At 45.8% G+C, this 27,325-nt stretch overlaps 1 protein-coding gene across 2 annotated transcripts in view; it reads left to right on the top strand.

Annotated features, from left to right (window-relative positions):
* Positions 1–26,247, top strand: part of plppr2a (phospholipid phosphatase related 2a) — a 50,002-nt gene extending 23,755 nt beyond the window's left edge. Inside the window, exons 4-8 of one of the 2 annotated variants that reach the window (XM_088932490.1) lie at positions 18,486–18,606; positions 20,625–20,875; positions 22,795–22,971; positions 24,031–24,158; positions 26,096–26,247. In XM_088932490.1, the coding sequence (XP_088788616.1) occupies positions 18,486–18,606; positions 20,625–20,875; positions 22,795–22,971; positions 24,031–24,158; positions 26,096–26,201 (783 nt within the window). In that variant the 3' untranslated portion in view covers positions 26,202–26,247. Of the gene's footprint in view, positions 1–18,485; positions 18,607–20,624; positions 20,876–22,794; positions 22,972–24,030; positions 24,175–26,095 lie in introns of both variants that reach the window. The other variant, XM_088932491.1, reaches the window with a different exon arrangement.
* Positions 26,248–27,325: the final 1,078 nt, after the last annotated feature.

Raw genomic sequence — 27,325 nt, 5'->3', positions numbered from 1 at the left:
TTCGAGCTAGTGTGTGTGTTAGAATTAGGTGTGGGATGGAGGTGTTGCTAGGAAATAGTCATTCAAAAGTTGAATTTGCTGTAAACTCAACTTCTGAATTACTATTAAAATCTGGATCGAGAGTTAAGGTTAACGGGATTAGTGCAAGATACTGTGAGGTTTAGAAAAAGGGTTTGGTGAGGGTGCTGAGTTTATGGTTAGGGATGGGACTGAGTTACTTCTGTTGTTGTCATTTTGCTACTGTATTGCAGCATGTGTTACAGAAAATGGAGCATTGTCACTATGAGGCGACTAATGCAATTGTAAAGGAAGATTTCGACATTCTGATAGTCTGCATACCCCTACAGCCTCAACTAAAATAAAAGGTCCTTACCAGAGCCAAGGTGGCTTATCCAGGTTATTATATTCTTAATAGGAGCAGAGAACATGAGACAACCATCACCTTCATCCTTCACCCATTGCAGGGAACAATTTACCTGATTGAGATAAAAATTCTACAGAATTGAGATGTTATTTGTGCTTTACAGAGAATATAAGGCATTTTTTAAAAAGCATATGTATACAAACTGTAAAGTTATGTGAAATGAAGTAATTGTACTTACAGGTAATGTAATTTACTGATGTCTTTATTGTAGTTCCTCTTACCATTGTTATTATAGGTTCTGTAATATCAACTCTCTACACATTATAGCTTAGTTTACTAACAGGGGACTTTCAGATCTTAATGCCTGTAACCCAGACAGTCGAGTCAGTTTCCTAAGGCGAAGTAAGACTTTATTTAACAGGAGCCACTATGCTTTGCAGTTGTTTTAATAATAAATGCGCCAAACAACCACAGTTCAAAAGTCCTCTTTCACATTCCTGCTGTGCTCAGTACTTGAATAATTACAGTTGACAATGTTTTCATCTGGACTTTCTGCCTACTTCTGTACACGAGATGCTAAAAGGTTTCTTGGGCCTGACTCCAGGACTTGACACTGATGCTTAGGCTTACCTCTTCATCCTAACCTTAAGCCTGACTCTACAGCCACAGAATCCCTGGAAGTAAGGTCTCCTCATTGGTAATAGTCTAAGATGTTGTCAGCTTCAAGAACCGATAAAGCAGTTTTCTACAATTTACCCACAAAAACAACTCCGGCCTTCGGATGAGACGTAAAACGGAGGTCCTGACTCTCTGTGGTCATTAAAAATCCCAGGGCGTTTCTCGAAAAGAGTAGGGGTGTAACCCCGGCGTTCTGGCCAAATTTCCCATTGGCCCTTACCAATCATGGCCTCCTAATAATCCCTATCTATGAATTGCCTTCATTACCCTGCTTTCCTCCCCACTGATAGCTGGTGTGTGGTGAGCGTTCTGGTGCACTATGGCTGCTGTCGCATTATCCAGGTGGGGCTGTGCAGTGGTGGTGGTGGAGGGGAGTCCCCATTACCTGTAAAGCGCTTTGAGTGGAGTGTCCAGAAAAGCGCTATATAAGTATAAGGAATTATTATTATTATTATTATTATTATTATTATTATTATTATTATTAACATTACAGCTGCCTATACAAACTGTATAACCAGGACCCCAAACTCAAACCAGGGCAGGCACAAACTTATGGGGGTGGTCCTGCAGGGCCTGATGCAGATGATCCTGCAACAAGGCTTGGGGGTTCCCGCCACAGTAAGCAAAGGTGTTTGGCTGTCTAAGGATGGTTCTTGGTTTATTTGTGCACGCTTGCAGCAACAGAGTCTCTGAGCGTAAACATCAGCAATGTGCTCAGAGATGCCCAAAATGGGCTATTTTTCAGACTGGACAAACTGGACCATTGTGATTCTGCGTGGTTTTCATAGAGGCAGTCTTGTGTGCACTAATTAATGGTAACGGCTTTCTTTCTGTCCTTAGCTTACTGGCAAGTACCACGTTCAAGATGTTTTTTACCCCCCTTACAGAAAGGACAACCCACTCAAAGCAGGCAGACACTAGATTCTCTCTCGTCTGATTCACAGGCTGGCTCCCACCTTCTTCTCCCACTCATCACGGCTAAGTAGGGCACAGAGATCAGCAGTAACCTGCTGTGGAATACTGTTGAAGGCAGCGCTACATCCCCTGCAATTGACTGTCACTCACTTTCTGAACCGCTGAGCCTGCTGGAGCTCCACCTCCCCTGGAAGAGTCTGCTGTATGAAGAAAACAAATTTGTTGTTTGGCAAAGACAGCCAATTCAAAGTCTGGCAAAGCCTGACACAAACCGCGGGGGAAAGAATGGGAAAACGTTGTGGGGGTCTGGAACACAGAAGCTGATCCGTTGGCTGCTTTCGAGAAAGAGCTGAATGAGATCCTTTGGATCAGTGAGCTACTAGCAGATTTCTGCTGATCTATCACCAGTATGTCTCTTATTCCTGCCGAAGGTTATTGAACCCACAACCCAGAGCACAGGTACTCAAGGCTGGGCAACAACCTGGCAATTTAGAGGCACCGGTTAACTTAGCCAGCATGCCTTAAGAAGGTGGGAGGAAACCAGAGCACCTGGAGTAAAACCATTGTGGGTCTGGGGAGAACATGCAAACTCCACCATGCGGACTTACTGCGGTATTTCCCCATTCGCTCCCTTTAATTCCCCCCCCCCCCCCCCCGGCTAGGCCAATCCACATCCTAAAGAGCGTTCGTGATCTGCAGCCTTCATATGTGGCAAGACCAGGCCATTCAGCCCCTGGGCACCGGTTGCCATCTACACAGAAGGAAAGCAAGGAAAAGAAAGGAACCCACGAATCCATGAAAAACGGAGTGTGACGTGACTGAAAAATAAAGCTTTAAAGCTCTTTAGCTTTGTAATAATAGCCCTAGCCAGTAAAATGTCAGCTGGGCGTAGTGAGCACACAAGCCGTTTCAGTTTCTGTCCTATTGGTGCCGGCGTGGATCTGGGACCCCTGTGTTTCCCAGTCCTGCAGGAAGTCTTCTATGGTCATTTCTGTATAGGACTGAAAGCAAGTTAATTACTTTTCAGCAGTGTGCCCGTTGCATCTTGCAGCAGGTCGATGATGGTCTATCAGAGTGTGGGGAGCTTCTGTCGGGCACAGTTAATTACTCGAAAAGTGACAGCAGGAGGCACAGTTCCCTGACAGAAACCTACTATTCTGATGTCATGCAGAAATACAATAAGAGTTCTCATTATAAAGAACAATTGAGCCATTCTAATTATGAGTTTATCGCTGGTCACTCAATTGTTTCTCCTGCACTCACTTTTGTAGTATTGTAACTACCTCTTGCCACACTGCCTAGTATACCTCCACAGTCCTAGAGCTGGAAACACCTAAAGAGATTCCAGTCCTTTCTGTTTACTCTCTGGTTTTAAACAATTGTAATTACCAGTAAATGTTAATGAACTCCAGGAGATAGGCAGCAGCTTTTGTGATTAAGGCTTTGGTGCAGGAGATTATGTGCATCAGTGTTTTTTTAGTCATTTCCCTGAAATGTAAACATCACATGCATTGTTCTGCACTAAAATTGTTTCTCAGGAATGTCCTCAGTAAGTCGCTGGCTATTAACAGTGCAAATCCATTAGGTTTTTACATATTTGTTAGAGGCGCAACAGAATTTCACAAAAAATACTGGGCTACCCTCTGTTTTAAGGATTAAAATGTTAATCCTTTCCTGATGGAAGGCTTGCTAGATTGTAGACAGCCCAGCAATGTTGAAAACAGCCTTCACTCAGAGGTAATACATAGGCAACACAGCACTGAGCACAAATAGGAGCAGACTCAAACACAGCATTACCAGGTAAAGCGGATGTGGCAAAGAGCAGATGCAGATGCTCATGAAAACGGATTTTTTACCACAGGGCACGTGACCTGGATGATTCGACTGTGTGTAACTGCTCATTTTGAATTAATCAGGCTCTGAACCTGAACAGAAGGACGACTGCTGCACTTCAACCCCAAGGCAGCTGTGCTGAACTCTGAAGACTGGGTAATGGGCGAGACTCTTTGAGATCCTGCCTCGCAATGAAGTGGAATCGTTTGTGTGCTGTTCTCTCGGCAAGGCACACTGCAGGCCCTGGGATTCTGTCAAAGCAAGTTTGGAATTGAGCTTGTTCAAACACAAACCTGTTTTTGCAAAAAAGACCCATATTGCTTTCTCCATGCTGTTTTATCACCAGATGTTTGGACGCATTGATTTCTGGGGTAAAAATTATGTTGGGCAGTCGTCTGGTCTTGAATGTTTTTCAAGAAAGTGAAAGAACCGTAGAGGACAAACTACTCTGCTCAGGGAACCTTAGGGAAGTTTCAGGTGCATTGTGGGCCAGCAGACTTGGCTCTTCTGACCTGCAGGTTTGAAACACCTTGTTAATAAGACATCTGATCGTTGCCCGGGCACTCGTGGAACTGGCATGCACTGCCAAGTTTCACATCCTACCTTTCCAGTCTGCTGCAGGCTTGAACAGGGGGCAAGACAGGAGAGGAACTGGAAAGGAAGCAGAACCTGTCAGTCGGGGTTAGCGCTCAAGACTCTTACCTCCTAAGGCCCTGGGTTCCTCGCTCTCACAGAACAGGAAGAGACATGCATTTTGACGTTTTTATTTTTTTGTCCTCTGTTGTGCCGATGCTGCTGGTGGCTCTGGATTCTTGAGTATGAATCCGTGGTAAATGGAGCTCTGCATGCTCAGCTTCGCCACGGAGCACAGAGATTCATTACACGTCCAGATGGAAGCAAATGGAGATTCTAGTGGAATATCAATGTCCATCCAAATGGAATTCTCAAAGGAAGAGCAGGTGTTCCCGACGGACACGTCCGTGTGGCGGGACTCGGCGCACAGCCGCTCGGACTTGTGCAGGGCCCCCCACCCCGTCCCCCCCCCGGCAGTGTGGGTTTCTAGGTGGGGGTGCTGGTCTAGATGGGATAATCCTGGAAAAGAGGCCTTTGTGCAGATGGAAAAGTTCAAGTTCAAGTTTAAGTTTATTGTCATTATACTCACATACAGGTATATGGTATAACGAAATGCTATTTAGCTAGCTCTCAGACTCTCAGATAGTGTGATAAGTAGTACAGAAAAACAACAATACAATTGTATAATTGTACAATTGTATAATAAAAGAAAGACAGAGACAACAGGCAGTGTGCAAAAACAACAACAGGCAATGTGCAAAACAACATAAGGTAACAGGTAATGTGCAAAACAACATCAGATGTGCAAAAACATGCATCAACAGAATGAAATAAACGGATAGAAAATTATGGGGAGTGAGCTTTTTGACATGTAAGGTAGAGGTAGATTTCAATGTGTGTTTGAGTTTTTGGTAAGAAAGAAGGCACTGTGAGGTTCAGATCATAGGTGAGAGAGGCTGGGAGTTTAATAGTTTGATAGCGCAGGGGTAAAAACTGTCTCTGAGTCTGGTAGTCCGGGCCCGAATGCTCCGGTACCGTTTTCCAGATGGTAGAGGGTCATACAGTCTGTAGCTGGGATGTGTGGGGTCTTTGATGATGCTTAGAGCTTTCCTCAAGCACCGTCTGTCATAAATGTCCTGTATAGATGGGAGGGCAACCCCAGTGATGGACTGGGCAGTTTTCACCACCCGCTGTAGGGCTTTGCGGTCAGCAATACTGCAGTTGCCATACCACACTGTGATGCAACCTGTCAGTGTGCTTTCTGTAGTGCATCTGTAAAAGTTAGTGAGGATCTGGGGACATATCTTAGCCTTCTTCAACCGTCTTAGGAAGTACAGGCGCTGTTGCGCTTTCTTGATCAGACAGGTGGCGTTGAGAGACCATGTGAGGTCCTCGGTGATATGGACTTTGAAGTTACTGACCCTTTCCACTTCAGTCCCGTTGATGTGGATAGGGGTATGTCCGTTTTGCAGTTTCCTGAAATCAACGATCAGCTCCTTGGTTTTGCTGACGTTGAGGGTGAGGTTGTTGTCTTCACACCACGTTGTAAGGAGATTGACCTCCTCCCAGTAGGCCCTCTCATCATTGTCTGTGATCAGACCTACAACTGTGGTGTCATTGGCAAACTTGATGATGGAGTTGGTGTTGTGTTTGGCCTTACAGTCGTGGTTGTAGAGGGAGTAGAGTAATGGACTAAGCACACACCCCTGGGGGACCCCAGTGTTCAGAGTTAGTGTGCCGGAGGTGTGGTTTCCAAGCCTGACAGCCTGAGGTCTGCCTGTCAGAAAGTCCCGAATCCAGTTGCAGAGGGTGGTGTTGAGACCCAGTGCACTGAGTTTCTTGACTAGTTTCTCTGGAATGATAGTGTGAAAAGCTGAGCTGAAGTCGATGAATAGTAGTCTTGCATATGTAAGCTGCAATAACTGAGCAGTCCCTGCACACCAGTGAAACATTGTGCACAGGGGGGTAAAGCAGACAATATGACAGCATCTTTTGTTATCGCAGTTGGTGGCAATGGTATTTTTTCACTCCAAAGATGCCAGAGTAATGCATTCGCTACTCTTTGCCTTGGTCTCCCATATTTCTTACTGTGATTAACCATATTTTTACCCTGTTGTAAGATCTGCATTTACAGTATATAGCACCTTTCAGACAGAGGGGGACTTCAGTCGTCCACCACTGAAGTGCAGCCGGGTGAGCTGCAGCAGGCCCACTGCACAGCAGATCAGGTGGCGAAGGCAGAAACTGCTTCACTAGTTGTATTATGGGAGGAATTTAGGGAGGCCGGGTTGTACAAACCCACTCAGGGCACCAAGTAACCTCGTTTTAACATCCCAAGGATGACAGGGGGCCTTTGCTGACAAATGCAGGTACAAAAGGTAGAGCACCACCTACTGGTCTAATGACCCCATTTGCAGAAGCAAACTGGATTTCCTTAGAGGACTCTCATCTCAGTAGTGACCAGGCCCAGCCTTGCTTAGATCAAACTGTAAGATGATCAAGATCATTGCCATCTTACCTTCATCCTGCTCTACTGTGTTCATCCTGAAATCCACTGCGCTCATGTTAATTTATAACACCTGGTATAAATAGCGGGAGGTGTCTGTATTTGGGGTGTTTGCTCATCCAGTTTCCCTGGCTGGTTCTGTGCACCACACTGGCGTCGGGTGTTGATGTCACCTTTGTTGACACGGAGAGATGAGTCCTGCCCCGTTTCTCTTTCTCCCTCCTCCGCGTGCTTCCGGGAATGTTATTCCCTCCCGTTGCTTCGCGGGTTGAATTGAAATGAAAAGTGTCAAGCAGGATGTGAAAATTGGGACGTCACAATGCTTCAGTAATTAACGTGAGGAGTAAAAAAAAAAAAGGTGTTAAAACATATTTTGCAGCTGGAGTCCCTGTTGGGGTGGAGGTATATTAATGGAAACTACAAAAATGAGCCCTTTTTAAAGGACCCCAGTCTCCCTTATATCTGTACAGACACAGCTTGGAGACCCAGTTCTTCTCTCCCTGTAGTCTGTTTGAACTGTATTTCAGCAAGACTGCGGACGTTTAAGCAGGAAAGAAGGGGTGTGGGGTGTGGCAGGTTCCTCGCTTTGCAGAGGGCTGTAAGAAAGTTTTATGGAGCAGTTTCAGAGATACAGTATGGAGAAGCCAACCAAGCTGGTGAGCACATACTGTAGGTGTGGAAAACAAAAATAATGTTCCTGACTTCAAAAGACTTCTGGGATTTTAAGCTGGCTGAAGTTCTAGTTTTAGTGTTATTGCCATGCCAGCTGTCGCAAAAAGATGCGCTGCCTATCAATAGGAACATGTTTCCCCTTTAAAGAGAAATGAAGGGGATTTGTGTTGCAGAAGCCATGAGGTAGAAATGAGAGCGATATAGTTTTACACTGTGGTTGAGAGAGAGACGCGTTTCTGACATTGGTTTCATTTATTTCCTTGTTTTTCCAAAACAAAATCCAAAAATGTAAAATAACATTTTGCCCACCCACAAATAAAAAATGTCTCTTCTTCCCTAACAGTACTGCCCTTCGGGTTCCTGCCTGAAACACAGCATGCCCGTCTCCTAATGGCACGTTAAAGAATCCAGTTATTCATTTCACGAGAACACGCCGTCGCAGCAGCGGGGTCAGTTTTAAAACATCCCAGGGAAGTCAGCTTCTTTCTGAAGGCTCTTTGTGTCAGGGACGTTTCTAGCAGCCCAAAGTCCATGTCCATGAAGCACAGGGTCTGAGAGCAAACACTCACCCTGACTGGGCCGCTAGTCCACTGCAGAGCAACAGAGGAAGGGGGAATTCAAAACACACAATCAAACAGCCATTTGATCTGTCACGAACAGTTCTTTCCGGGCCCTGTGCAGACGACACAATCCGGAGTAGTGAGGAAACACTGGGGGAAAAGTCATGCAGCAGACGGGAATGGAGACAGGGGGCGTGTCCTTGGTGCGCAGGTGTCCAGGGGGAGTGAGTCCGGGGCAAGCAATCCAGGAAGAAATCCAAACGGGGAATCCAAAAAACAAGCATATGTCCATGACCAGGCGATCCATCCAGGAGATTAAAAATGGGAACCGGGTCGGGACCGGCAGGGGGGAAACGGAACAGAAGGTTAAAAACATAACGGAGCCAGACACATCAAGACCCGGGCTCACATGAACCGGGGGTCAATGTAGAGCCCCAATATCGTCTGCATCTGGCTTTTAAGGGGGAACTGAAGAGGGGCTGGAATAAGGAACAGGTGTGGGGAATGAGGCAGAACGAGGAGAGGAGAGGTAGCGATCGTGACATGATCATTCAGACACCTGAGCATATGATTTGATATAATTAAATGAGGTGCTAATTGTCTATTTCTTGTACAAATGGTGATGCAGACACATTAATACAGTGACAGACACTAACATGGGTACTACACTGAGTTAGTATAATCTTCTTCCTGTCTTCCTGGTGTCCTTTGCTGTTGATGGTTTGAAGAACCGTCCAGTGGGTTTTGTCTTCAAGGGCCTGACCTGTGAGGTCTTGTCCTAATTCAACACAGTATTCATGTACTGTACATTGGGAACAGTGCATGTTATACGACAAATTCCTAGTACAAGAAATTGTATATGCCCAATAAAGTGATCTTAGATATGTTTGTTTGAATCCCATCTGTTTACACAAAATAAGGAAGCAGACATATCCGGCTCCTAGTGCTGGTGTAAATCCATACGTGCTAAAATGCTTGATTTGTTTTATTGCTAAAATGATATCTGGACAGTGTAAACAAGATTCAGGAAATTAATAAACATGTCCAGAGAGGACTCTGATCTGCACGAGTGCTGACAGCCCTGATCACCCAGCTGCTGTAGATTCCACAGTCTCTATGTAATTAAATAATACATATTATGTGTTCCATAATACTGAAGGTTGCAGCTGAAGGTGTGTGTGGTCCTGATCCATTTTGTGCTTGGGATTGTGCTAAAAATGTGATCACTGTAGTGATATAATAGGTGGTACGTCTGGGTATTTTTACAGCCAGTTTTAAGTAGCATCCCTGCAATAACATTTGGGCAATAAATGGTTTTGTTCTACAAAACACTTTGGAAAATTCTTTGAAATTGCAACATTTTGGAATATATTAGCTACTAGTACTCTAAGTACAAGTGTCACTGCTTGCTAAATCAAGATGTGATTAGGGTCAGGGTCATTGAACTTAACAGTGAACTGATCCCTGAGCTCCGGTCTTCTAATGCAGAATACTTTGAGCAGCAGTAGATGCTGAAAGCACTGTACATGCAGCAGTAGGGAAGAAAGCTGTGCGTCTTACTCATGGAACAGCAAAGCTCTATCTCTCTGCTCCTGTGTCTTTCTCTTTGGGTCTCAGGATCTCGCAGAAGACAAGATGTATTTTCTGCACATTTTGCTTCAATTTGGCACTCTGTGTAGGTCACTCATAAAGGATCTGTCTAAAATATGCCTAGAAGGATCAGATTCCAATATTCTATGTATATGTTATAAATGCCGAGAAAGAAACTTAAGCGGTTTGTACCTGGTTTTCATCCAGCAGGAGCGAGACGAAAGGGGATCATAAGATTTGGGTGCTATTCTATATATACAGTATGTGAGGAGAAGAGCATGAAACAGGCTTTGGTAGCGCACAGTAGAGAAAGATGCTAACCCAGTTTCTGTCTGGACTGGAGAGCTGGAGAGCTGCCCAAGGTGCAGACAGGGAAAAAGGCAGAGGGGGTTGAAGAGAGGCCAGTGATTTCTCCAGGGGGGCTGTCAAATTGGGGCGGGGGAACAGGACACACCTGCATCATATGGGGGGGGCATGATTCCTAGAATTTGGACCTATAAAGGAGGGGGGAGGAATAAGAGTGGCAAAGACTATAAGTGTGTCGGACTCAGGGCTCATTTGCATGGGTACTGCTTCTAGTATCCCCACCTAGTCTCTCTCTCTGAGGCTCGACGTGTTGCTGAAGACAGCACTCCGCTTGTTGTTTATATGCAGGGATTTACTCCTGTTTCCAAATGATTTGCCACCCAGTGAGGTGATTCCCGTTTTTCAGCACAGCAAAACCGTAAATATTCATTACCACGGCCATCACCATCGTGGTGCTCTCATCCTGTTCAGGAAAAAAAACAAAACTTTGCCTCTTTTTATTCTTTAAGAGGCTAAATCGGTGCTTGGCTTCAACCCCTTCCCTTTTTACCCTGAGGGCTGAACAGCTCTCGGCCTGTCAGTCTCAGGGCGCAGACAGCAGCCCGGCTCAGTACATATCAGTCCCTGAGAGCGGTCTGATCTGTCCGATCTCTCCGTCGTTCAGCGCCAGATGTACAGTATGATAATGATTTAATTCCTACTTCTCTTAGCATGACACACAAATTGAGACGGTGCTGTCTGCCAGCACCCCTGGAACTTGACTTGATTTTTAATGCTGTTCAACTAGAATTCTCAGCAGTCTTTTTATAGCATGATTTATTTTTTTAATGAATTGCTCTGTCTCGTAAGCCACAATACCTCTAGGGAGAAAATGTGTATATTTGCTTTTGCAAACATGGGTCTCATCACACTATATCTGAATCAAAGTTATTTTTTTATTATCAACATAAATGTTGAGAGTAAATTAATTTTCTAAAGGCTTCATATTTGTTAGTGTTCAATCCCCTAGGTTTTACTTTCTCTTAGCGAGAGACAGATGGTATATTCTGGTGAATAGCATTGAGATGCAGTACAGGGAGCCAAAATGTGGTACAAAACATCAGAATTGACTTGCTCCCTTTTCATTCTATGTTAATTGAAGTGTAATAGATACCATGTGGTGTCACAACCACATTGTTGGACAACAAAACATAGGGGGAAAATTGTATGCAATGTTTTGTTTGGTGGATTACAATAACTGAAACCCTGAGTGACTCCAAGCACAAATTCATTGAGCACAGGAAGAAGACCGAGATGGTTTCCCATTTTATAGCAGTAGTGAAACAGGAGAGCAGTATAGTTGATATTTTGAAATGTATATCATCTGTCTGTGCGCATCCCCTCTCAGGAAAGTTGCAGGCTTTAGTTTTCCAGAACCAGGGGGTATATTTGCATTAAATAACATATGTTATCTTGTTAAAAACCTGACATGGGAAGGAATGACACAGCAATAGGAGTTCTGCACATTTCTGTACTCCTGGGCTTCTTTAGAGAAGAGGCAGGAAACTTGGAGCTCACCATCTCCAAGGCAACCACAGAAAGTGACATTCCTTTCAAGGCAACTTTCAGACTCCTCTTGTAGACATCTTCTTCACAAGAAATATCTTTATTCCACAGCATCCTTCGCGTGAATGCTTTTGATTTCCTCAAGCATAGCCCTCGCCCAGGGTACACCGTTCAGCTGGAACACGTCCACGGTCCTCAGACAATTCTCTCTGCGGACAAATCAATCCCTTGCGCACCACAAGAGCTGAGTGACCACAGCTCGTTTCTGAACACACGTGCGGTTTTAATCCAAGCTCCTGATTTTTCCAGCTCAGTTCAACATTCGCGTCCTCCATCGTGGCAACACCTGAAGAAACAGCTGCCAGTTTTTTCTTATACCTTATTTTAATGGAATGACAGTGGAAAAATGGCTACTTCTGAACATCATGGGTTCATCATTGTTCACTCCACAACTGTGCGCAGCCCCTTACAGTAATCATCGACTGCGCCGTGCTTGTGTCTTGTTTGCATCCAGACACAACAGACGGCAATACAGCAAAACAAGCTCTCAGGAAGAGCAGAAGAAACAGCCTGGGAGAAAGAGCTGTGAGTGAAAAATGTGAATGGGCTGTGAAAGGCTTAGTAAGTAGAGGTAAGGAGTTCCTCAGCATGCTGGGAGGTCCAACTTCCACTCTCTGCAGAGCAGACGTGGGAATAGTGACTCAAAGACATGAATATGTTCTTCAGATAAACCTAGCGAGGCTTTGGCAGCCATGTTATAATCAAAAAAAGATCGGTTGAACAAAACAACAACGAGGTACATTTTGAGACTTCGAGGAACATTCTACACTGCCCTGATAAAAGGATTGAAAAATTCTTGGCTTGAGCAAGGAAGACTAAGAAGCAACTGGATTTGGGTACTTGAGGTCCTCAGACATTACTGAGAGTGAAACATGAGTCAGGGGACTGAGACCAGGAGGTGTGAGAGGATTTCTTCACGTCCTCACTTACGTCACTGCAAGCCTGCAGGAGCTGGGGAGGAACCAGTGGTCACCTCTACCCAGACAGCTGAGAAAACCCCTGGGCTAACAGGTGGCTAGTGGCGAGACCCGGGCTCGAACCGGCAACATCAGGACCACATGCTTCAACGTGGACTCCTCCTCACAGACAGTATCTCTGCTGAATGAGGCGCTCAGGAGCCACAAAGAGCCCACTTCCTGCCTTTCCTCTCCCAGTCCCTACCTGGGATCCCTGCACCTCTAGCAACGCCTGGCAAGCTGTGTGGTTTACAGGAAGCAGATCTCACACCCACGTGGCTGTTAACGGTCTGTGGGAACAGGCCCAGCAGTCCTGAGCTGCAGAAGAACAGGCCTGTTTTTAAGGTCCGGGGGGACTGAGACAACCCACTCACTCTAAATACAGCTCCACACAGGCCACCTGCAACCCCCTCAGTCCGGCCTTCAGCTCCGACACTGCTGTTCCGGCAGTTTCCTTGGAAATACCGGGTTTTGTCTGCTTTGCCTTATTTTCTGGTTTGGTATGATCAAAGTAGCGCAGCCATGACATCATCTAGAGATGCACAAGTGTGGTGCTGCACAGTCTGAACATTTACTGCACCAACCCCTTTTATATCCTTGTGTGGTGTTAGATAAGAAAAGATTTTTATTGCCCATTGAGGGACATTTTTTATAGACACACAGCACTCCTGTAGATTTAAATAGAATGCAAACCCCAAAAAAGAAGAAAAGAAAAACATTGCACATCACTCTATTGCACATATATAACACATAACAACACATAACATTTATAACACATCGCAAAACATATTGCACTCAAGTGGGTTGTAAGAGTCAAAACTGTGCTTATCCTTGACATTTGTGGTGACAGCTTTCATGGATAGTGGAGCAAAGGAATGTTTGTATCTGTTTGACTTACATTTGGGAACCCTAAAACAGTCGATATTCAGAATTGAGGATGTAGGAAGGATCTGATATAAATTTTCTTGCCTGTTTGATTATGGATTTTTCAAAGATTGTCTGCAGGGAGGGATGCTGTCTCACTCCCATGACCTTCAAAGCTGTCTGGATGAGGCAGGTAATTTGTGATTTTAAATGAACTGATAGATTACCAAACCACACTGTCAATTACAGCATAATAAAAGAGTATGATAAAGCACAGATAAAAACCATGATAGAAAGATGCATCCAAACGTCTTTAGCAAGATGTACAGACATTTTTCCGGACATTGGAATCAGGGCTGGATTTTGGTGCTCGTAGGCCCTGGGCACTTTCACTCCAAAATGTGCAAAAAGAGGGGTAAACGCCAGTTGAATCACGTCGATTGATATGATGCACTTTAAACTATTCTAATACTAAACCGCGTGATTGATGGAGCGAGTCAAGAGACCATCACTTCTATACTTCTAGTTTCTAGAACAGCCGCTAGATAGCGTGTGATTCTTGATTTGGAGCACCTAGAGTTGATGGCAAGCATGTTGTTTCAGCTTGCTTTTCATTAGTCACTAGTGTTTCCCTCCTTCGTAGGCCCTAAAATTTCCTAGGTCCTAGGCACTGTAGGAACAGTGGGAAATCCAGCACTGATTGGAATAAGAGCCTGTGACAGGAACAACACTTGTTCTGAGACATACAGATAACTCAAAGACTATGCACAGCCTAATCCAAGCAAATATTTCAGCTTCATTGTGTTTTCTGACAAGTCTGTCTCTTCAGCTTCTGCCACACAGCTAAAATTATTCATTATGGCATTTTTTTCTTTGTGCGGTTAAAAAGAAAATGTCATCATCAGAACATTTTTTTATTGAATGAACATTGCCATTAATTATTCAGGCAAACCTGAATGCATCATTTATCGGGGTTAATGTGGGACTTGGAAAGAGGTGGAGTTCTTTAGCTTAACTAACTTTGCTGTTTTGGTTCTGGCAGGATCTTCTTCATAAAAAGGTGGAACACTGGTGGTAAGTTTAATGTGCTTTAAGCCAGTGGCTCTCAACTTTTGAAACACAATGCAACCCTTTCATTTTAAACAAAACCACAGCTCCCCCCCCCCCTCTGCCCAGTATATGGGCTAATACTTTTATGAGATTGAAGGTAGTATGATTCACATTCACATTTGAAGTTTATTTTTATTGAAGAGTTTACCTCAAACATTATCAGTGTAAGCTCTGACGCTGCTTGATTTCTACAAGTTTTGAAATTCTCACTAGCACAGCACAAGTCACTTCCAGCATCAAGTCTGCAGCGGTTCTTATTTTTCATCGCTGAAAGTGCAGAAAAAATTGGTTTTGAAGAATTTGCTGGTTAGTAGCAAATACAAGGCAGTGAGTAAAACACCGAATATTGGGAGAAGCTCTATTAGAAGGAGAGTCTTATGTTTCGACTTAAAAGTGGCTCTAGAAAAGTTTGCCTTATAGCCAGAAATATTCAATGCGTATTTCGAAAAAAATGTGTATAAAAAGCTCTGACACCACTCTTTGGATCCTTATATGCCTATCCTAACTTCCACTCTCCGCAGAGCAGACGTGTGAACAGTGACTCAAAGACATGAGTAGGTTCTCCAGATCTTTGGGAGCCACGTTATTAAAAAAAAAGGTGTTCTGGAATGGGTTGAAAAAAAAAACACCAACAAATCCAACCAAAAATCAAAACCTGGATTCAGGCGAGAGGATTAGGATGGGAATGCACTGCAACAGTTAAATCCATTTCAGGTTTTCCAAGCTGCGGGTTTAATTACACATTATACCAACAAGGCAGATAAAGAATGTTTTTAGCATATGCCCTCAATGTGCTCATGCTTCTCAATGCAGATGTCTCAAAATACGTTAAGCGTGCAACACTTTACTTAGCACTTGGAAATCAATGGAATAGCTCTTATTCCAATCCCTGATTTGGGGGGAAGGGTTCACTGAATTGCTTCCTAGCACACAGCTGCTAGCTGTGGTGATGGCTCCGATACAGATTATTACAGAGTAGTCACAGCAGAGACATTATTTTTTACACTTTCGAAGAGAATAACAATGAACATAAGAAAAAGAAATGAAAAATGAAACTAAGGAAAAAAAAAGAGAAAGAAACAAAACAAAAAAACAAGTACAAAAACACAAACAAAAACAAAAACAGGTACAGTCACAGTTTATAGTGTAATTTAATGGCTTAGGAGTATATACTGAGCTCCTCTTTTAAACCTAATGCTCTCAAAGGCACCTTTTAGGATGAATCTGAACTTTTCTAAAGAGTTCAAGTCACTTATTAGGAAGTCTGCCTTTATCCAGTGCGTGTTCCTGGGTTCCCTCTTTCCTCAGTGCTGCACCCAGGGATAAGATGGGAGACCTGTGTTGAAATGTGACCACGTATTGTCTGCTGTGTTTGGGTACAATGGGTGGATCATGGATTTTTGCTGTTGTTCTTCTTCTCGGGATTCGGGAGTGCCTTTTCCCGCATGGATTTGCTTTCGGAAGTGGTGGGTGACACTCGGCGTGTGCTGGCTTCCAGGACGGAGCCGGTTGTTTCTGTTTTGATTGCTACCGCTGTGCGCTCGTCCTGGGAAGCAGGAGAGTGGATCTGCTTGAAGTGAGACGGATCAATAGCTTACAACCAGCTGTGAATTACAGTATCTGTTAACCCTCCTTTCCATTCTGTCTTATTGTTTTTACATACCTTGTGTTCCCATTCTTACCATGTTGCTCTGGCAAGCACACCTGGCTTGATATCTTTACATTTGTCCAAAGCATTAAAGCTTTGTAGTTCAGGTGGGGAGCTGCGTCAGCATGCGTAGGCTGCAAAGGTACAAGTCACAGGTTTATTCCATGCTGAAAAAAAGAAGAAAGAGAACACGTTTCCGCCATGGAGCCTTCTTCAGGTGTGAGCCAGGGCGCCCTCACACCTGAAGAAGGCTCCACGGCCGAAACGTTGTGTTTTCTTTCTTCTTTTTTTCAGCATGGAATAAACCTATTACTTGTTCCATTAAAGCTTTGTGTCAGGGGACGGCTGAAAGACAGGAGCAGGAGGATTATTAATAACCCCAAGAGAAAATATTGACATGATTTTTCAGATATACAAAACCAAGAGTCCTAGATACTCAGCACGATTGCGGTATATCAAAAGAAAGCACTCGGAACCACTGCTGTATAGAGTTTTTTTAATGGCATGGACATCTTATCAGTCACATAAAAGCTGTTTTTTCTGTACTGATGTCATTCTGTTAATGCTGCAGTGCCTGTGTTTACAGCCTTTAGTGTTTAGCTTTTAAACAGCTGCCCTGGATTCTCTAATCTTTGCATTTTATTACTAACGGTCTTCCACGCCATTGTGCATCTCCAGCTGCTGTGGAAGCCTTTAGGTGCTCTTAAAACGCATTTAGGGCTCTTAAAAGCAGTCGTGTTCTGTTGCTCAACTGCACTTCCATTAAGGCCTGCAAACTCTGAATGTATATTTCATGAACACGTATTGCACTTCATTCCCTTTCTCCTGCTGTAGATGGTTGCGGTCATCCAAGCTGCTCTCCGAATGTTTACACACAGGCACGCAGACTTCGCCGGAGAAAGACCATGTGAAGTATGACTGTATATAGGTGCCAACATGATGCATACACATATTTACAGCAGAGGTAGAGTGGAGAATAGCTCATTTTCCTTTGTTTTTGCACATGTACCCATTTTAATTAAGGACAGATCCTTTTATTTAGCCTGTTCTGACAGACCAGTGGGAGGTCTTGACAAATACTGTGTCAAAGGCTATAGCAGGGCTGCTCTGGCCCCTGAGAGCCACTATCCTGCTGCTCTTGGGAGTACTCCTCCATATGTACCTGCAACGTACTTTTCTCAATCACATCGTCACTCTCGGGAGCTACATCAAGGTTTTCTTTTATAAAAGGTGGAATCGTATCTTTCTAGATATTTTAAGAAAGGAAAACATATCTTTGGACATAGCACACCTTTTTCTAATAGAAATTCTCTTGGTCTCTCCTTTCTCAGCCTGAAACCCGTGTCTTCCTGGCTGTAATTGCAAGCCTCTTAATGAGCCCAGAGGAGTGGCTAACTCCACGCAGAGCCTCTCCAGACTGCTCCTTTCCCTCTGAGTGCTAATTACTCAGTCAGGCCAAGTGTGATTCATTATCGAGGGTTTTTTCTCATGAATAATTGCTTTTCTCTCAGCGCCACCTCTCACTGCATCCCAGGGGCATTTAACGTTTTTTTGGGTCGGTCAGTATTGCATCTGAATAATAATCACAAAGCGCAAAATAGATTTTTTTTCACTTCACCTGGAGATGATGTTACACTTCAGTGTTTTGGCCAACACCTCAGGAGTGTTCAGAGTGCCAGTATGGCCGGGGTCCAGGAATCCAAATAAAATAATTCGGCTGAGCACTAGAGCTGGGGTTGCCAGCTCTGCTCCTTGGGCACTGCCATCCAGCTGGTTTTTTCTCTTCAAATTATCTGCAGCATGGAAAAGGGATAAACTGATCCAGTTAAGGGCGGAGCGGTGGCGCTGTGGCTAAGGACCTGTGCCTGTGGCTGGAAGGTTGCCAGTTCAAATCCTGCAGGGGCAGAGGAATCCTACTCCATTGGGCCCCTGAGCAAGGCCCTTAACCCTAATTGCTCCAGGGGCACTGTACAATGGCTGACCCTGCGCTCTGACCCCAAGCTTCTCTCCCTGTCTGTGTGTCTCATGGAGAGCAAGTTGGGGTATGCGAAAAGATAATTCCTAATGCAAGAAATTGTATAGGGCTAATAACGTGATGTTATGTTAAACCTTAAATACTGTAGCTTAATTTACCACTTCTCCCAGGTCTTTAAGAGACCCAGACCCCCCACCACAGGCAGCTCATAAGCCAGTTAACCTGCGAGGATGGTTTTGGCTGACGTCCTTGTGATCCAGGCTCCACAGGGTAATGACTGGGCGAACTCTCCAGGAGTGAGTCTCATGCCTGTGCATTCTTTTCTTTCAGATTTTGGCAGGAGAGCTGTCTTTGTTCTTCATGAAGTCGGAGAGTGCTCGAGAGAAGACCATTGTGACGGGAGACTGCTGCTACTTCAACCCCCTTCTGCGCAGAATTGTGCGCTTTCTTGGTACGCTGGACAGTTTTCTCACAGCCAGGGCGCAAGAGCAGGCCATCAGCTTGCCGGGAGCCTGACGGTTTCCCGTACTGCTCACATATAGTCTCCAATCCTGTGACAGCCTGCCTGGAAAAGTGAAATCATTTTTCCCCTTCAGCATTTCTTGAGTTTGAGGGCATTGCATAGAGCAGATGTTACCTTTGCTTCTTGAAAAAACATCAGTGTTTAATACTAAAGGCAACGGGGAAGTCCAGTTCCTCCAGGAAGAGCGTCCTGTTCCAGTTCTTCTGGGCAGTGACTGAGAACAGGGGGCTCTTCTTTACGTCTTTACTTTATTTGCCCATTGTGTAAAACAAAATGAATCCTGTCTGAAGAATGTTGAATCACTGCATGACTTTTCCATTTCTACATGTGATGACTCTGCTATCCAAGTGCTCATTTCGATGAAAGAAAAGTTCATCTTTGACGACACAAGGGATGTACAGTACCTAGCCACGCAGCTGATGCCTGTACTGTGGCTTCCTTCAAGAAACAGCTGGATGAGATCCTCTATCCTCTGATCAGTTAACCAAATGGGCCAGATGTGTCGATTGAGCTCCTCTTGGTATTCTTGAAACCGTTCTTATGTTCTGATATGAAAAATCTGCCACTTTTAGCTTAGGTCCTTGGTTACCCATAGGAAGAGTCTGAACAAAAAAATGTGCCTGTGAATTCTCCTGCCGCTGAGCACTCTGGTGCATCGCCCAAAGGCAGTGCATGAGGACTGACCACAAGGTTGACCTCATCCTGGAGAGCCACCTCAGCCCTCACCTAACGCAGACTGGCAGGGAGAGGTTTCGCCACACACACACAGAAGATGTTAGGGGGGAGCACTGTAACATTGGCTCAAAAGTGGGAAATGACGACAGCTTTCCAGAACACTCGGTTCTTTGTGCGTGCATATCGGAACCCCTGGGATGAAATCCCAATGCCAAGAAAATAGAGTCTTTCTGAATCAGGATCTGTCTGGTGTTAATTAACGGCTGAGATCTTGAACCCTGGAACTGGAGCGCTACAGTGCTGTCAGGTTGTTGTTTTTTGGGGGGGCGGGGGTTGTAAATTGGTTTGGGATTGGAGGAAACTTGAGGGACTTTAAACCTGCGAGGGTAAAGGTTAAAAGGTTAAAGGTCATTCCAGGAGGGGAAATGGGAATCGAAGGAAGGAATCTGGCCACACTGCTCCAGTGGGGACAACTGATCTCAGGGCATCTTTAAGAAACGGAAAAAAGAAAAACGCCCCTTCCTTGCAGATTAGCAGCCACTGATCATAATGCGGCCTGACATGTACTGAGAACTTCTCTCACTCTGCTTCTGTGCGTCAGCAAGTGGAGCGAGGCTGGGGAAGGTTTCTGTGTCAGCGCTCCCAGAACACAGAGAACCGAAGTGTCAGGACATTTGTCACATAAATAGCACATGTGCAGCGCAAAGCCTGCCCTTTCTCGTAGGATCTGCTTCTAGAAAACAGAAGGAACTGACTTGGACGGCAGCTCTGATGAGAAAGCAGAATGCTGTGAAGTTTGGTTTGGTTTTGTTGACTCTTTTAAAGGTGTTTTCTTCTCATCCACCTGTTATTTGCCCCCAGATGAATGCACAGTGTGTGTTTCCAGGTTCGCCCTTCCTCCAGTGGGCGTCAGAGCCTGGTGCTACACGGGGTTGTATTCTCTCCTCCCTCTTGTCCCTTGCACTAAGGGCCTTGATTTCTTCTCATGCCAGTCTGGATTCAGCTGCCTGACAGCTGCTGGGATGATTTTTCTCAATGTGTACTGCGGTACGCTGTGATAAGAGGTCAATTGCAGTCAAGTTCAGTGAAACAGTGATAAAGCAGAGGTCATTCAGGGAGACGAGGGCAGGCAAGGCAAGCGGTACAAGTGGAGAAACAGCAAATATACCGCGCGGGTTTACGTGATCTTTCCTGATGGGGTTCAACCCAAATCATGTATCCTAACCTCTCCGCGACTCTTCCTTCCTCCTCCCTCCTCTCTTTTCTGGCAGGGGTTTACTCTTTCGGCCTCTTCACGACTACCATTTTTGCCAACGCCGGGCAGGTGGTCACGGGCAACCAGACGCCCCACTTCCTGTCTGCCTGCCGCCCCAACTACACGGCCCTGGGGTGCCAGTCCGCCCTGCAGTACATCACCGAGCGGCGGGCGTGCACTGGCAACCCCCTCGTCATCGCCTCCGCCCGAAAATCCTTCCCCTCCAAGGACGCTGCCCTGAGCGTGTACTCGGCTGTCTACACTGTGGTAGGTGTCTGTCCCGCTTGCACTGATAAGAGATAAGATCAGATCACTTTATTGGCCATATACAATTTCTTGCATTAGGAATTTGTCTTTTCGCATACCCCAACTTGCTCTCCATGAGACACACAGACAGGGAGAGAAGCTTGGGGTTAAAGCGCAGAGTCAGCTATTTGTACAGCACCCCTGGAGCAGTTGGGGTTAAGGGCCTTGCTCAGGGGCCCAATGGAGTAGGATTCCTCTGCTGGCCACGGGATTTGAACCGGCAACCTTCCAGCCACACGTACAGATCCTTAGCCACAGTGCCTCCCCTCTGCTCTGCCAGCCTGCTGTACTGCTTCTCATATTTTCTTCCTTGTAATTGGCTTGTAATTAGCTTTTAATCACTGTATGTGATCTGGTTTTCCTGTAGTCAGCAGTGCAAAGCAATTGACCACACAGCTACTCTGTTGATGTTGGTGGTGTTGGTTATTTTGTATTTATTTGGCTCTTACAGCCTGCCTGAGAGGTGAGGTAAGGGTTTGTGGCAAAATTGAGTTGGTCCATTTTGAGCAGAACTGAAAGTGCTTGGGAATCCAGAATCAGATCCTGTTAATATGACTGACTGCTTTTTTCAGGGCTTTTTGAAGATATTTCTGACATAAAGCATCTGTGATGCATGGAATGAAAGAACCAAGTCTGCAAGGGACACTAATTTTAAAATGGCTCATTTAAAGATTAAATTTGGGTGTATAAACAGTGGATAGTCAAGCTTGAAGAGCTTCGTGTTTGGAGAGACATCCACATATTTCATGTGCTTTTAAGACCTTTCAAAATTGATTTCTTCCTGTCGAAATTGTCTACTTAAGAACTAGATGGACCCAGTGATCTGCATTTAAAAGGTGTCTTTACACCAGTAGGCTGTACCACAAATCTATTCTTTTTTTCTATAATGAAATGTACTCTGCATACTGGAATTTATCTCTCAATTGAGCAGACTTCAAGATCTACTACCCCAAAAATACAATTCACAAGGAAAATGTCTTGTCTCTTCTCCATTTAGATTTGTTTAAGAGATATAGTGAAGTGAATATAGCGAAGATACTGTCTGTTCAATGTGTACAAATATGATTTTGAATTGCTTTATGTCTCTGCCATGTGCTCTTGTGATAAATCTGCTTAGTGCTATCTCAGTACTGAGTCCATGGAAAGAACATTTTATCCTGACAACACTGAGGGTTGTGGGATACAAGCTGTCTGGCCATGTTGTTGAATCTGATTCCCTGGCATTCTTTAAGAAACAGCTGGGCTACAGCCTCGGATCAGTAGTCAATTAGCTACCAAACAAGAAAGTCAGGCCAACGGGACTCCTGCAGCCTTTCTTTTGTCTTGCAAAGGGGGATCCCTGTGATGCAGCAGATGAACCTGCAGCGCGGAGATCAGCTCATACAGCATGTAAACCCTCCAGAAACAAAGAAAACTCTCAGTTTCCGCAGCAGTTAGTGAGATCAGCGGCACCTGTAGTGAGCTAATTTCTCTCGCTATAAAAGAGAACGGAGAGCATCTACGCCCAGGGAGGTAGAATGGTACAGTCTCAGGTGAGACCCCACAAAGGCTACTTTAAAAGTCTGCTCAAGTCTGTTCTTACAGACTGTTGTCATACTGTAGGGCCTTGGGCCAAACAGGATCGGCCAGTCTTTTAACAATATATTTAAAGATCTGAACAGGGAAGTGGAACAACAAAAGCTGAGGACCAAACCTGGGTAGGAAGAATAAAAACCATTAAATAGACACTGCAGAAGCTGTCACTACTTCCTGCATACGAGAGGGACTACAGATTTATGTACACGGATGCCCCACAACCACACCAGCTGACCGGAGTGCCTGCTATAGCCCCCCGGGCACACCAGGGAAAGCTTCCTGATCTGTCTCTCCTGCCGTTCCAGATGTACGTGACACTGGTGTTCACAGCCAAGGGCACCCGGCTGGCGAAGCCCACGGTGTGCCTGACCCTGCTGTCCCTGGCCGTGCTGGTGGGTGTGGTGCGGGTGGCTGAGTACCGCAACCACTGGTCGGACGTCCTGGCTGGGTATCTTACCGGGGGAGCCATCGCAGCGTTCTTGGTAGGCCTGGGGTGGTGGTGGGGGATAGAATATGGGTGGGAAGTGGGTGATCATCCCTCCTCTTAGAATTAGTTTTTAAAGACCTAATCGCTTCTTCCAGTCAGTGCAGCAAACCCACTTCCAAAGACTGCTCATTGTTACTTCACTTCAGATCCTTTCCCGGCTGTAATTCTGACAAGCTCTTCCCAACCCCAGGAAACATTTCCCTCATTCTTCACACTCTGGCAGAGTGCTTCTTGCAAGGGCTAGGTGCTTCTGGCTTTTTACAGTCACTCTGATCACGGGGTGGGAAAGTGCGTGCGTGAGGATGTGTCAGTGAAGTCACCATAAGAAACCTTTAGCCTGGTATATACCAAGGTAAAAGCGGCTGGAAGTGTAGTAAACTCTAAAGAAATCAAGGTAAATCACAGTGCAGGATACTGTGGCAATTCAAAAGAAGTGCACAGTGAAAATCTTGAAAAACTGGGGTGAATGCTGAGACACTGCAAGGTCGCCAGAGTTAATAGGCTCTTGAGTGGCTCAGGCAGTCACAGAGCTTGCTCAAACAGGTTGAGCCATGTGGTCCAACGTAGCTGGTCTGGGCCTGTGTCACGCCATTAGTCACATGGAACTGGTGCACCCCACTCAGAGCTCCGCCCGGCCAGGTTGAAGATAGTTACACAGCGCCCTCCCAGTACACTGGGCTCCCACAGGCACGTGCCCATCTCTGCCCTCCTCGAATAAGCGCAGGACTCGTTAAGCAAACGCTGAGTCTTAACGTGGCAATGCTAAATCGAGTGGAGAATAAAATATTATCACTGATTTCAAATTTAAAAAATGGCCCTGGTGAATTTTAGTTATTCAGAAGAATGTGCGATGCTTTTTATCTAAAGCTGTTGCCTTGAAATATATAAATAAACAGGAGATTGAGTGTGAATGAGATCGGGCTATCTGCTGTGATTCAGGGGGCTGTGGCTTTGTTGTGCTTGTTCGTGATCGCCTGTTAAGACGGATAAGTGGCACTGCAGTTGATCAATTGACTGGATTAACCTCCTTCCTCTTGCCTCCCTGGGGGGTCAGGTGACATGTGTGATCAACAACTTCCAGCAGACCCGGCCGGGCATGCCGCCGCCCCGCCCGCCGCGCCAGGAGCCTGTGGTTGGCATGCCCATGATGTCGCTGCCCTGCGTGGAGAGTCCACTCGAAAAGTTAAGTGGCCCTCAGGTAAGGGGCTGGGGGGGAGTGAGGCAGGGATCTCCACAATTACCAACCCCTCCCTACTGTCCCCCCCTCCCCGGAAACCCCCACACCCCCCCAGCACGCCTGCTGTCTTCTCAGCCAACCCTCACCTCCTCCTGCTACCTGATTCTCGACCCCACTGACCCCGAGCAGCACAAGCCCCAGACGCACAAGAGCAGGGCTAACCTGACGCAACCAGGCTGGGATTCTGGTTAGCCCGCTGTTCCCTAAGATGATCAGCTCGTTACTTATTTTAATAAAAATACATAATGGCCATTTGTTTAAGTAGTATCCCTGCCGAATTTGGAATTTGGAATCCCCATTATTTTGCCACCTGGCTTTCTGGCAGCCTATCTCTGTACCCAAACAGAGAAAGTGAGGACAAGGAGATGTGCTCCTCTGCCACCCTCCTGTCAGAGTCCCTCTTCATCTTGACATACTGCAACATGTCTCTCGCGTGCCTCAGCGCAAGCCTGCAGATATCCAGTGTGTCTCACAGGCCACAGTGCACAGCAGCTGAGGTCCTTGGTCTGCCATAACCTGGCAGTGCTTGGCCAGTCTTGCACTGCCTCCTGGGAATTCCCAGTCACAGCTGGTGAATGACATGAGCAAGTCTTGAAACAGCAACCCATGGGCCAGACAGCTTGTACTTTGAGCTAACGTCTTTACAGGTTACCGAATGAGGTGCCGCAGATCATTCAATCAGGCACTCGGGTCAAGTTGTCAGAGGGCTCAGCTAGCTCATTCAATGTGCAGATCCATCTGGTTTGAGAGCCTCGGCTGTGTTATTAGCCAGATCTCACTAGGATTCTCTTGAGTCAGCCAGGGTGTCACCAATGCTGATGTCAGCAAGTAACACTGCACTTGTCCAGTCAGCGCTAGCTCTTCTGTCCTCACAGCATTGCCAAATGACAAATGGCTCTCACGAGACAGGCGTGGCACAGATGTGCTCTCACAGGTCCCGACTGTCCCAATTGACTGGCACAGAGATCAAGTGGTACATCGAGTGGAGATCCTGGTTGAAATCCCTAACTTGCTGGGCATAAATTAGAACATAACTAGAATTCCAAAATGTTTGTTTTTAATATTCGGACTTGCATGGTCCAACATGAATGTTAGAACAAAGAGCTCCATCATTTATCCATTTAGCCCTGTTGAAAGCTGGAGGGCACTAATGTGTGTTTGGAGAAATAAATGTTTGAGTGTTACTGCTGGTGTAGCCGGGGTCCTTTGTTTCAGGCTTAACGTGATCTTTCTCTGTACAATATCTGTGTCCATAGACTGTCATAGACTATATAGACAAGCAAGCCCATGTACAGTATGTGTTAATGCGGTGTTTCTGAGCTCTCTGTCCTTGAAACCCCATTATCTTACCTGGGGGTGTTGATTCAGGATTCCATTGTTTTGTTTTATGCATTTGAGTGCAGAAAAAGTTCCTGGGACTGAGCAGGGATTGGATTAGTCCTTATCATTGGCACATAAAAGAAGAAATGGGATTCTTGCATCTGTAAAGGCTGCAGGATAGCTCTCAGCCTTCCTTGAAAATCGCATCGTCTGGTTGTCAAGGATGCTGTAGGCTGGAGTGCTCATAGTGCCCAATATTAAAACGAGTGCCCAGAAACTGAAGGATAATTGTCCCCTCTTCTCACAGCACTTCTGTTGCCTTGTAATAAAGTCTGTCCCTGAGTCTGTACCCAGTAATAAGTACCCAGCTCTGCATGATGCACAAGGCCCAGCTAGCAGCTACTGCTGTGCTTCTGTCTGCTCAGCGTGATCTCATCTCTGTGTCTTGCTGCTTGTGCTGATGTGGTGGGGCTTTGGAGATTAGAGTGCATTTTGTGTTAGAATCAAGAAGCATCATTAACGTTGCTCCCTCCTCTCTCTCTGTTTGTCTCTCTCCTTGTAGACTCAGCGAGCTCCATTCTCAGAGATCACATGACCATCAGCCATACCTGTTCCCCGCCACGCCCGATGTCCTCATCCCATCACGCTCCATTTCCAGCGAAGTCTAGACCACCCGACCCTTCCCCGCTGCGCCGCCCACCCCTCTGGCCGCCCGCCCCTGTACCGGTCCTACTCCACGCAGGTCTAGACCACGCCCTGCAGTGCCCCTGCACCCCTGCCCTTGAAGGTGAGCCCCTGTCCTGCAAACACAGACCACAGCCTAACCATTAGCTTCAAGGGGCTGCTGTGCACCTGAAACAACAAAGACTCGCCGTGTGTCCCCAACCAAGCACCCAGTTCACCTGTCCAGTGTGGTAACTGTGATGCAAAAACAATTTGTTTAATCTCACTGTCAAGCACTCTGAATGCTGGGTCTCCAGTCGAGGCTCATGTGGCACCTGCAGGCTTTGACAGCTGTAGTTCTGAGCCCGCTGTGGCTCTTTGTGTGCAAGTCTTTTAAAAAAACGCAGACTCAACGTCACTGAACACTTGACGCTCTGTCAGTGAAAGTTCCTCCTCTTCCGACACATCCCAGTCTAAAAATCGCACCCTCCTGCAACTGCCAAGGTCTAAAATCCTGCTGGGATGCAACATCAAGACTTGTTCCTGCCTCCTGACCAAGACTCACTGAGTGTGGCTACTTCCCATCTTTCATCCCAGAAGTCACGTCAACCTTGCTTTTTTGACCCAGGATGACCCGAACTGAGCCCAGGATGGCTTGTTCTCCTTGACATAAAGAGTGATGACAAACTAAAACGACTGGGGTCACCCTGCAAAGACTGTCACACACTCCCTGCTCTGGATTACAAACCTAGGTTTTCTCCTTTCTGCAAAACACTTCCCCCAGATGCTAAACACAAACCATTTTCAGGACGGTCCAGAGGCAATGAAGTCCAGTACCACAGTCAGTGCTGTTTCACAAAGCCAGGGGAAAGTCTAAGCCTGCTCACTACTGGCAGCTTAGTGCCCACTGCTCTTCAACGACTGACTTTTTCGCAGCCTGCAGATTCCTGCTCAATTATTCATGCCTCCTCTTCCCCTGTCTCTTCAGTAGTATCAGTCCTCTAGGATTCACACTGAAAGCTCTTGAAACTTGACGTGACCATCCCAATTGCCTGTCCTTCAGCTGATCCTGCAAATCAGGGAACAGAATGTAATCGCTCACTCCATTCCAGCTCACTCTGATGAGAAA

The sequence above is a fragment of the Atractosteus spatula genome, chromosome 14, assembly GCF_055471065.1.
Source record: "Atractosteus spatula isolate fAtrSpa1 chromosome 14, fAtrSpa1.hap1, whole genome shotgun sequence".
Taxonomy (NCBI): Eukaryota; Metazoa; Chordata; class Actinopteri; order Semionotiformes; family Lepisosteidae; genus Atractosteus; species Atractosteus spatula.
The sequence above is the reverse complement of the archived record's forward strand: the minus strand, read 5'-3'. Positions and strand labels throughout refer to the sequence as shown.